We start from the raw sequence: 10,818 nt of genomic DNA, 5'->3' as shown, positions 1-10,818 counted from the left end.
TTGTATTCAGGTCTGTTGAGAAAGTTTTTCCAATTTTCTCAACAGTTTGGATCAACTGTAGTTTTTTTTTTTTCTTTAGTAAATTTCATGAACATGACTTGCACCTGCTTCTGCTGCCATCTTTTTGATGACAAATATCTTTGTGATGATCACATGGTTTCAAGTCATTTCACAAGGGTTTTGGTTTGTTAACATGGAAGTAGATTAAATATGGTTGTTGAACAGAAAAGAAATCAAGATTAATGGGTTAGTTCTATTCCTTGAATGGGCCACGGGGCCATTTGCTGAGGAAATCTTGGGCCCCGAGAAAGGCTCAGAAACCCTGTCATACTGCCAATACATCCACTTGCCACTTGGGGGAGCTGTTTGATTTCGATTAGGTGTGTTGCCTCCAGATGGAATGGGGAGCGCGGTACTTGTTTCAAACTCAGAAATTCTGTTTCAAAGGCATAAATTCTGCAGACTGTAAGACTTACCAAAATAATAAAAATAAAAAACAAATAATAAATATGGCGCCACCAGCTGCATGTTAATTTGTTAATTGTTTGTTTGCGGTATTGGTTAAACCAGTGAAAAATTCAACACAAATAGGTACAATAATTTAACATCACAACAACCACGAGAAGACGTGGCGCATGAGTCCATCATTTCAAATGCACGAGAACATTAGCGTGTGTGCGATAATAATTTATTAGCTCCCGGCTACGTTTTCAGGTGGCTAACTTTCAAGTGAATCATGGGAGGCCACTGCGTGAATAACGGCCAAGGCTACTCATTTTTACTCCTAACCGAGTTGCATTGCTTCGTGTGCTTTCTTTTTTTAATCTGCTTATTTGTTTCTTTTTTTGTACTCACTTAATTTCCGCTGTCGATCTGGCGTGCTGACGTCATGGCGGTGGCGTGTGCGCCTGCGCGCCGCTTGTAGCGGAAGCGCCGCACGCGTGATGTGTGGGGCATAATGGTGGATAGGTAGGGAGGCGCGTTAGCTCGCTGCTTGGTCCTTTTCCAGTCGGTGTCGTGGGATTCCCTCTGACTCACGCGATAGTCGCTCTCTGGCGCTGCTCATTCAGTCTCAACGACGCCCTGGACCACCGCAAAATGCCAAATATCAAAATATTTAGCGGGAGCTCCCACCCGGACCTGTCGCAGAAGATAGCCGACCGGCTGGGTCTGGAGCTGGGGAAGGTCGTCACCAAGAAGTTCAGCAACCAGGAAACATGGTGAGTGGCTCGTCGAGCGGCTCGAGCCCTGTGATGACGTTTGAGAGGAGAACTTGTGGTCCACACATGGCTGCTGAGTGAACCTCGCGTCGCTCGTTCTGGGAGTGTGTGTATGTGTGTGTGTGACCTCACGTGCTGCTGTTATCATCTGTTGTGTTCGCACTTTGTAATCGACTTATCCATCTGAATCTCTTATGCCTCGGGATTCTGAGATGGAACATGTGGGAGAACACTCTGGGATCATCATCTTGGCATCGTCTATGCCAATATAAGCTGGTAGAAGTGAATTGACACCGCTTTTACAGTTAATGTACAGAGGGAATTGCATTTATGGGTTACTATTCTATGACTTGGAAAGCCCTTATCCTGCACTGATCACAACAATAACAATGTCTCGAAAATTCTGATGAATGTACTCATTTCCATTTAGTGGAGTACTTGGTTTATGTGAACTGTAAACGAAGGTATGTCAACGAGCTGTCAAGAAGGGATCATTATACAGTGCAAAGTCCAGACTGACAAGTTTTTTCCGTATGATTAGCTTTATTAAAATGGAGTCTTCTAAATACAGTGTAAACAGGACTGAAGCCTTCAAGGGAGCTGAAGAACGTTCGCGAACAACGGCGCACGTTCTGATTATTGTGAATTACAATGTTATATGTTTCTGTCTGAAAGCTACTGTTTTTGACCTGCTTACCTGTTGGGACATTTGGTGCCATTTCTAAAGCCTCATCCGTCTTGTTCCTGTCGAGCTGTGTTAACTCAGTCACTTAATGTTGTTTGTCTTTTCACCTCACTCCTCTGACAGCGTGGAGATCGGGGAGAGTGTGCGAGGTGAGGACGTCTACATTGTCCAGAGCGGCTGCGGGGAGATAAATGACAATTTGATGGAGCTGCTGATCATGATAAACGCCTGCAAAATCGCCTCGGCGTCCAGGGTCACCGCTGTCATCCCCTGCTTCCCGTACGCTCGGCAAGACAAGAAGGACAAGGTGGGGGTGAGGGATATCTGTCTAATTACTTCAGTCATGCCATTTGCCATTATGCATCACGAGGAGACGCTCGCAGCCATCAGTCTCCCACGCAGGCATTTGACTTTTTACTTGCTGGTGTTGTTGTTTTTTCATCACATTTGTAATTGCTATCTCATTTGATTTTGCAGCGACGGTCCATTGCATGGCGCCAAGTCCTCGCTCTCATCCTCAAATCATTGTGCTTGATATGTTTCAGCTCTATGGCTGAAAGCTCATTGGAGTTGATGGCAAATACTTGAATGATATATGTGTTATCGATTGAGTTAAAACATTGTTAGTAATGTATACGTAGCTTTACATTTGACTGTTTTCCTTGTACAATCTCCTTCAATCGTTAAAACAGAGCAGATTATTTTTAGGACTAAGTCATGCGTGCCACTGGTCTAATTCCATGTGACTGAACAGATCCATTTTCTCCGCAGAGCCGGGCGCCAATCTCTGCCAAGTTAGTTGCCAACATGCTGTCAGTGTCTGGTGCGGATCATATCATCACCATGGACTTGCATGCCTCTCAAATACAGGTGATATAGTTTGTGCTTTTACGCTTGATAAAGAGTAAATGTGAGGGTTTAGAGCGAGAAGGCCTCCTGCAATCTAAATGCACAGACGTGTTTCATAACAGCTGGAGTTGATCGCTCCATGTTGTGAATTCCTCATGTAAAGTCTCATTCGCAGAAAGAGAAACAGGGGTTTCAAAAGTCCCGCTTTGATGGGTTGCCTGTCTCTGGGTAGCGGTACTGTATCATTACACTCTTCTCAGATGGCTTTCTGCTGCTGCTGCTCTGCCTTACCAAACATCTGTGAGTGGTCTGTGTTTTACACTCTAGGAGCAGAACAAGCATGACAGTTTAGCATACTTGGATCTTGGAAAGCCTGTCTATATAATTAACCCAGCACTCGTCAGTAGGGTGCTCTCATGATGCGTCAGCTCGAGGTCACTTCTGCTGATCCATGCTCTTTTGTAATTGTCCCTCTTCCATGGCAGGGTTTCTTCGACATCCCTGTGGATAACTTGTATGCCGAGCCTGCTGTCCTCAAGTGGATCAAAGAAAATATACCTGAATGGAAGAACTGCACTATCGTTTCACCAGATGCTGGGGGCGCTAAAAGGCAAGGGATCACTCCTAGACCCTCTTGCTGGTCTTTGCTAACCACTGATCATCTCTCTGCAGGGTCACCTCCATAGCTGACAGGTTGAATGTGGACTTCGCTCTCATTCACAAAGAGAGGAAAAAGGCGAATGAAGTGGACCGCATGGTGCTTGTGGGAGACGTGAAAGATCGAGTAGCCATCCTGGTCGATGACATGGCTGACACTTGCGGTACAATCTGCCACGCCGCAGACAAGTGAGTCCCATTCATGTTAGGACTACTTTGGTGTTTTGTACTGATGGAGGTGGGCCTGCTGTGAGTCAGTCAGATCAGCTGCGTGTTGTGAGTCAGTCAGATCAGCTGCTGCACCGGCGGATGAGGGTCACTGGCCACGGTACTTCTGTCTTATCCCGCTGAAATCATGAAGACATTCCTCTCCTGGGCTCTCTGAAGTCAGAGGCTGGGGAAACGCTCGAAGAATTGGCCAAGTGAAATAATGCAAATTAAAAGGAAAACTATCCTTAAATGTGCCTCAAGTAATAGAAAGATATTTGCGCTTCATACTGCCGGTTCAAGGGGTTGAAGCTTGTAATTCGAAGAAGTGGTGACCATTGAAGCGCACAGGAGACAAGTAACGTCTGACACCAGTTGGTGTTTAACCTAGAACTGCCAGGTCATAGAAAGACATCCTGGTGGTGCATTTCTGGCTGTTTTTTTTTTTTTTGTAAACCTCACGACTGTTTAAAAAAGAAAAAGATGATCAAATCAGCTCTCACTTCTTAGTGCATTTTGAAAGGTCTGATTGCTGTGATCTCTTTTGATCTGAGTCAGACGTGTCCTTCCATTTAGGCTGATTTCAGCTGGTGCCACAAAGGTGTACGCCATCCTCACCCACGGCATTTTCTCTGGCCCTGCAATCTCGCGCATCAACAATGCCTGTTTCGAGGCTGTGGTGGTCACTAACACAATTCCTCAGGAAGAAAAGATGAAGCATTGTTCCAAAATCCAGGTCGGTATAGGCACTTGTGTTGTCTGAAACGTATGTCGCATCATTAACACTTGTGAATCCACATCACCAGGTGATTGACATCTCCATGATCCTGGCCGAGGCCATCCGTAGGACTCACAACGGAGAGTCTGTGTCCTATTTGTTTAGTCATGTCCCGTTGTAATGAGCGATTGTGAAGTGCTGTTACACCAAAACGAAAATCAGATCTCCATGGGTATGGAGGGATATCTCTGCCATCGAGATTTGAATACAAAAAACAAAGTGAGTTCGAAAAAAAATAATTCAGAAAAATGATGTTTTGATGCCTTGTTATTAAGGTTTGAATACTAAAAAATTATGTAGTATTTTAAAAAGTCACGTGGATGACGGAGAAAAAGTGCAGAAGCAACACACTGCTCCAAGAGTTTAATTTGGTTTTTTTTATATTCAAGTCTCGATGGCAGAGATATCCCTCCATACAGACAAGAAGAAGAAAGTGACATTAAAAAGATCATGTCTGTTACACACCTCCTCTGCTTGCTCCCACGGCAGTGCGTCCTCTCCTGGACGAGCACCAAAGTAAACAAATGATGCCGTCATCTCAGTGTACATGGATGATTCATCCCCCTCTCTCCTTTTCAGGGGATTTTAAAATCATTTAATTAAATGCGTCAGCGACATGAGAGCCCCAACAATGGTTATCAGGAGAAAAGACTTACCTTCTGTTACATTTTTTTGTTTGTCTAGTCCTTCATGTTGACCTTGTACCCTCTGGCGTCTGAAAGGATATAACAAAGTGAATGTGTAGTGAAATAGTTTACAGTGCCACAGAAGCTCCACTCAACCAAGAGTGCCTCCAAAGTGTGAAACGGCAAAGCTTGTATTGATTTGTATTCCTCTTTTTTTGCTGCTTTATTTTCTCAGCTGACAGAAAGTTGGCTCAGGTTGTGAACTGGGTGATGACTCTCGAGGTGCACTCATTGAGTGGGGTTTGCCCGGCTTCAGTGTGTGGGTTTGGCTCTCTGCTGGCTGGAGCTTCCTTATACATCCTGCACCTGCTTTTCTGTTCGTGTTCCAAATCTTTCTTTTTGTTAGTTGGATCCACCAGTAAACTGAGGATGTGTTCTTAATAAAAATGAATGTTACATTTTATGACTGCATTTTTTTTCTGTTTTAAATGTCTCACACACTCGTATACTGCCACTAACGTAAAGCTCTGACGTCTTCTCCTTTTACCCGATCATGCTTCATGTCCACTCACACTCTCCATATTTGAGCTGATTTATTCATTTCTGATCTTTTGTAGTCGCTGCATGCAGCCCTTCTCTTATTTTAAAATGTTTTATTTTCTGTACTATACAAAATAAAATGGAAATTCACCCTAAATTTCTGAAATGTAGTTGTGTAGAAGGAATTGTTGGGTTGAGAAAATGATTCATGCCAAACATGTAGATGTGTAAAACAATACAGTATGAATGACTGATAAACGTATGCCCTTCATTCCACCTCTACCTTCTGGTTTTCTTCTGCAGCGTAAAAATTGCAGTCAGGCCTTTTGCTGACTCATGGTATGATGCGATGTTGGGGACGGCATCACCCATAACTCATGTGGAAGCCAGCGGAGATTTGTTGGCCCTGTCATGGGAATAAATGATGGTTGGAAGCTCATGTTGGCCTGATTCATTAGCTGTAAAGTTAGCATCTAATAACCAACCTCATCTCATCCAGACCTATAAAATGGAGACTAAAGAGTTGAATAAACTGAATAAAGGACTAAATGTAATTGAATTAAACCTTTTGCTTTTTGAGATAATGTAGATTTTATATGCAGTTTATGTCATTTACGTTGCACTTGTACTTTGTCTTTCTTTTCGCAAAAAAAAAAAAAAAAAAATCTAGTTTCCACCGCCCAGATTGACGCATAAATGGAGCAATGGTTGGCGGTACTGCAGGTGTCAGTCGAGCCAATCGGAGCGTAGAGCAGGCGGGACTTGGGTTGAACCGGCAGATTATTGTTGACGCCATTGCGCCGCATCCTTAAGAGATTACGCTCCACAACGAAGGAAAAGAATAGATGTCTCATTCACAATCACCAGTTTGATCTCGGACTTTCATCATACGATGGAATAGGCGTTGCAATACACGTTTACATTTTTTTTCTCAGCGGTCATCCTTGCTGGTGAGTACATTTCTATCCATTGTAATGATCTATGGGTGTCATGCACATCTACAAAGGCAAATGATCAAACCTGTGTCGCAGGCACATCGTATATGTTGGTCTCTACCTGCGAGTGACTTCCCTCAGCTCAAAGATGTCACCAGGATCTGAAGAGGAGCAGAAGGAAGTGCACCGCTTCCACAGCTACTTGCACGGAGGGACGTCCAGCCTGCTCTCCACCCTGCCCACCCTCATCGTCTTTCCCATCTACAAGACTGTGTTCCGTCAGCAGATCCACAACAGCCAGGTCCTGGTGGCTGTAGGGCAGCTCTACAAGGAGGGCCCGGCCAAGCTCTACAGGGGAGTGGTCCCACCATTGCTGATGAGGACCCTGAATGGCACCCTGCTCTTCGGCCTGCAGGACACCTTCCTGCACCGTCTCTCGCGCTTGTCCCAGGGCCTCCTGCCCTCGTCCACGCTGCCTGCCCTGGCAGGGCTTGGTGCAGGTGTGGTGGAGGCAGTGGTCTTCACTCCCTTCGAGCGAGTGCAGAACGTGCTGCAGAACGGCCAGAACGACCGACACCTACCGTCCCTCAAGAGTGTCCTGCTCAAGTTACGCTCACAGAGTCTGCCGTTGGGGTTCTACCGGGCCGTGCTGCCTGTCACAGCCCGCAATGCTCTGGGCAGCTCCCTTTACTTTGGTCTGAAGGGGCCCGTGTGTGCCCTCGTGGCCGGGCAGGGCTTCTCACCGCTGCTCTCCTCCTTCTTATCGGGAACAATGATCTCCATGGTGGTGAGCTTGGCCCTGTACCCGCTCTCTGTGCTGGTGTCTAACATGCAGGCTCAGGTGGGTGGGGAGCTGAGGGGCGTCCTGGCCTGCTGGCGGGTGCTGTGGACATCCAGACAACGCAGCGTGGCTCTGCTGTACCGAGGGGGCTCCCTGGTCATTCTGAGGTCCTGCGTGACCTGGGGAATCACCACGGCCGTCTATGACCGGCAGGAGAGGAAAGGATGATGCCAGCACCTCCCACTGGGGGCGTGGCTCCAGTGGTCACCTACTGCAGGCATCGTCTCTCACCGTCAACACTGACTCAGAGGCACGTTCAGAGTGGGGATCATTTCAGGTGTTTCCAAAGAACTGGGCTCTCTGTGTTATCACTAGGTCTCCGACTGGAATTGCTCTGCTGTTATTAAGTTATAAAGTAATTCATCAACGCGAACAACACAGATTAGTGCTGCTACTTTGGCTGGGAGCACTGGTCAGTGCACCGCTTCCACGAGCAGCACACCGTACGCTGTGATGTCCTGACCGATCGATGGGCAGCGGCAGGATTATTCATCACTGAAACACTTCCCCCAGTTCAATCTCATGACATCAATATCGTTCATGTGTAAAATATTGAAAGTATGATTCATCACAATTGATGACTGATGAAACCTTGAATTCATATTTTCAGTTGCGTGCTAGTTGGAGTATGTCAATCTCCCCCCTGATTGTCATCCTTGTTTTTGGACACACGTCATAATGCCACGTTGTTTAACAAACCAAGGTTGATGCACTTACATGTGGTGCAGGTCTAAATCTGATGCCTTTTGTTCTCCTCAGCAGTGCCGCAGTATGAGCCGTTACCATTTAAGAAAAAACTCACCCTGCCTTTGTTGGGACGACTGTGCAAAGCTGTAGTGCAATAATGAGTTTGAACTGTTTTACCTCTACTGTACATCGCGCAGTTTTAGTGAAGTATAAACTGTGCTGTTGTCAACAAACTGAAACTGAATTTAACTGCAAAAAATGCCTGGACTGTTCCCCTCAAGGTGCCACAAGTGCTGCATCATCCATGAGCTCATGCCTGTTGTCCATCCCTGTCAAGTGGCAAAGCTCCTGTCTCTGCTTCAGCCACCGCCCCTGTCTTTCCTCGAATCTAATCTAATGGATGCAAAGCCCCTCTCCTCCTTGCTATACTCAGGTCAACATTTGAACATGCAGCCAAGGGTCAAGATGTGTTTTTGAATGTGAATAAATGACACTCCTCAGGGATTCACACTCTGTTGGGTGTTGTGTTTTGGTTTTTCACACTGCAGTGCAAGGCTTCGTCCACTAGAGGTCAGTACGCTGACATCAACCCAGCGATTCGCTTCTACTCGGCTGCAGATCATCACAAACAGCTCCCAGAGACGGATGACGGATCATGGTCAAATGCGGTTATAAAGGGTTATATTTGTTTTTGGATGACAAAAAACACACGTGGGAGCAATATGCTAAATAGCAAACAAAGGTAGCTTTTAAACGTTGTTCATCAAATGAAGGTGTGTGCTGAATGTGATTGTTTAATTTTAATTAAATTAAATATCATGGAGTATAAATTGTATACAAATATGACAACTAACAAAAAATGAACTTCAGGGAAACTAAAGTATCAACAACTGCCATGCAAAAGATGGTGCTGTCTGACAAGTGGACTGAAGCTCACACAATGTTCTTGTAAGGGCTGGAAATTGGTCAGGAATTTGGTGTAAAACAATGTTTCGGTTCGCTCCTGGAATCTGTTGGCACAGTGACAGCTCACTTCTGAGAGCCAATCGGAGGGCTGGTGTGTGGCCACACCGGCATCAGAAGGGCATATTGGCTCCATTTCAACTGAAGGCTTTTGCCTGCTTACACAATCGTGTTTCACCACCTGGAGGGTGTGTGACTGTGAGGCCGCTGCACCGGTAATGTTCTTGTCATTGCTGTTGTAGATAGCTGTAGCTGATTTTGAGTGCTTATATATTGTCTGAGGCATGGATAGCTCCTGTGATCAGGTCAAAGGTCTGCCTGGCTTCCTCCTCTCAGCAGAGGCTCTACTCTGAAACTCAGCAGGACGACCAAGCTGGTCATCAGAACGGCATGAAGTGGACACAGAACCTTGCACTCTGGCAGAGCTCTTGGTGGACTCCGGTGTTTCCGACATCTGTGCCTCTTCTTGCGTAGATTGCAGGTACTTCCATGAGAACTGAATCAAACAATAAGTGTCAGTGGTTTTGTCACACACTCAGTCATCAGTTCTGTTTTCTCCTGCTCATGAGGGAACTGATTCAGGGAAATGCTGTCGGTGGAATTTTGATTCGCTTGTTTTTGTTTGCTTCTTTTGTTTTTTAACTTTATCTCTTGCAACTTCTTCTAACTTTGGACTTGCAATACTCACCATTATGCTTCATTGCACCCAACACCCACTTGTCCTTCTTTCATGATAGCATCATTGCAGCACAAAATAAAAGAAACTTTTTTTTTATAACATTTCAATAGTGACAAAATCAAAACCGCTTCCTGCTGCCATTTTGGGGGACTTTTTGTGATGAATTTAGATTGAATAAAAGCATGAAATTGTGTTGCTTGTAATGTGTTTTTTTTTTCATTAAGATATTTTAAGACTGAAATTAATATCCACAGTGTCACGTCTGTGCGTGACGTGGACCTGGACCCGTCTAGGGCGTCTCTTGCCTCCCACCTCAAGTAGCCAGGCAGGCCTCCAGCCCAACGGTTCTTTTAGACGGATATTTAAACAGAAGCTGTTACTTTGTCAAACTACTTGTAATTTTTATTCAACGTTGACTTCAGCTCATCCAATGAACCATCTGGCTACAACAATCGGGCTAAACAAACCAAAAAATGTGAGTTGGATAGTGAGTGAGTGAGTCAAGTAAATAAAGATGAAAAGAAAAAAAAACCTACAGAGCTCTGGAAGTGACATGTGTGTGTTTATTTTTTTGGATGTGACATGCATGACTTTATTTATTTTTTTCCCTATATAACAGTTATATATATATAATTTTTATCTCAAAAAACTTGATGGCTTCGTAACTGTTCGTCAACGTTGTCATTCACTGTCTGCAAGTCAGAATATTGTCGACGGCAAAGTCTGTGTGCCTTCTACTCAAAATAATGCCACATGTGGCATGCATGACTTGCATGAGTTTTTTCTCCAGAGATAACAATTATCTCGAGATAATTTGTATATTGAGATAATATCTCGGGATAAAAAAATAAAGTCATGCATGTCGCTTCCAGGGACGCGTCTTAGCCACGTATGGTATTATTTTGAGTAGAAGGCACTTGATCAGAGTGTTAAAAGCGCACAGACTTGCAGACAGTGACAGTTACGAAGCCAAGGGAGACATTGTGGTTCCAGGGGGACGTATACAAAATGCTTTGCCAGAGAGGCACCTACACAAGCGCTGACATTTACAATTGTATCTTCATATAAAATTATCTCGAGATAACTGTTATCACGAGATACGCATCATCACGAGATAACAATTATCACAAGAGATTTCGGGCAAAAAAAAA

General features: G+C 44.8%; 2 protein-coding genes across 5 annotated transcripts; both read left to right on the top strand.

Annotated features, from left to right (window-relative positions):
* Nucleotides 1-916: 916 nt before the first annotated feature.
* On the top strand, nt 917-5,950 carry prps1b (phosphoribosyl pyrophosphate synthetase 1B). 4 transcript variants are annotated; one of them, XM_053878910.1, is made up of 8 exons: nt 917-1,220; nt 2,029-2,218; nt 2,677-2,775; nt 3,240-3,364; nt 3,427-3,600; nt 4,195-4,354; nt 4,425-4,560; nt 4,802-5,950. In XM_053878910.1, the coding sequence occupies exons 1-7, from the start codon at nt 1,099-1,101 to the stop codon at nt 4,515-4,517; spliced, it is 963 nt and encodes a 320-aa protein (XP_053734885.1). In that variant the 5' UTR covers nt 917-1,098; the 3' UTR covers nt 4,518-4,560; nt 4,802-5,950. The 4 variants fall into 4 exon arrangements, with proteins under 4 accessions (XP_053734885.1, XP_053734884.1, XP_053734883.1 ...); XM_053878909.1 differs by having other exon boundaries at nt 4,425-4,566; nt 4,812-5,950; XM_053878908.1 differs by lacking the exon at nt 4,802-5,950 and having other exon boundaries at nt 4,425-4,767.
* A 391-nt stretch (nt 5,951-6,341) lies between these two features.
* On the top strand, nt 6,342-8,697 carry LOC128767478 (solute carrier family 25 member 53-like). Its single transcript, XM_053879565.1, has 2 exons — nt 6,342-6,512; nt 6,594-8,697. The coding sequence occupies exon 2, from the start codon at nt 6,646-6,648 to the stop codon at nt 7,504-7,506; it is 861 nt and encodes a 286-aa protein (XP_053735540.1). The 5' UTR covers nt 6,342-6,512; nt 6,594-6,645; the 3' UTR covers nt 7,507-8,697.
* The last annotated feature ends 2,121 nt before the right edge of the window (nt 8,698-10,818 follow it).

The sequence above is a fragment of the Synchiropus splendidus genome, chromosome 11 (genome assembly GCF_027744825.2).
Source record: "Synchiropus splendidus isolate RoL2022-P1 chromosome 11, RoL_Sspl_1.0, whole genome shotgun sequence".
In the NCBI taxonomy this organism is placed as follows: domain Eukaryota; kingdom Metazoa; phylum Chordata; class Actinopteri; order Syngnathiformes; family Callionymidae; genus Synchiropus; species Synchiropus splendidus.
Note: the sequence above shows the minus strand (reverse complement) of the source record. Positions and strands in the feature narration are given on the sequence as shown.

Excerpts from the sequence above, each read along its gene's own strand:
- prps1b (XM_053878910.1), top strand. The coding sequence starts at position 1,099 with ATGCCAAATATCAAAATATTTAGCGGGAGCTCCCACCCGGACCTGTCG. Across the intron at positions 2,776-3,239 it reads TGCATGCCTCTCAAATACAG|GGTTTCTTCGACATCCCTGT; the intron begins GTGATATAGTTT and ends CTTCCATGGCAG. Across the intron at positions 3,365-3,426 it reads GATGCTGGGGGCGCTAAAAG|GGTCACCTCCATAGCTGACA; the intron begins GCAAGGGATCAC and ends ATCTCTCTGCAG.
- LOC128767478 (XM_053879565.1), top strand. The coding sequence starts at position 6,646 with ATGTCACCAGGATCTGAAGAGGAGCAGAAGGAAGTGCACCGCTTCCAC.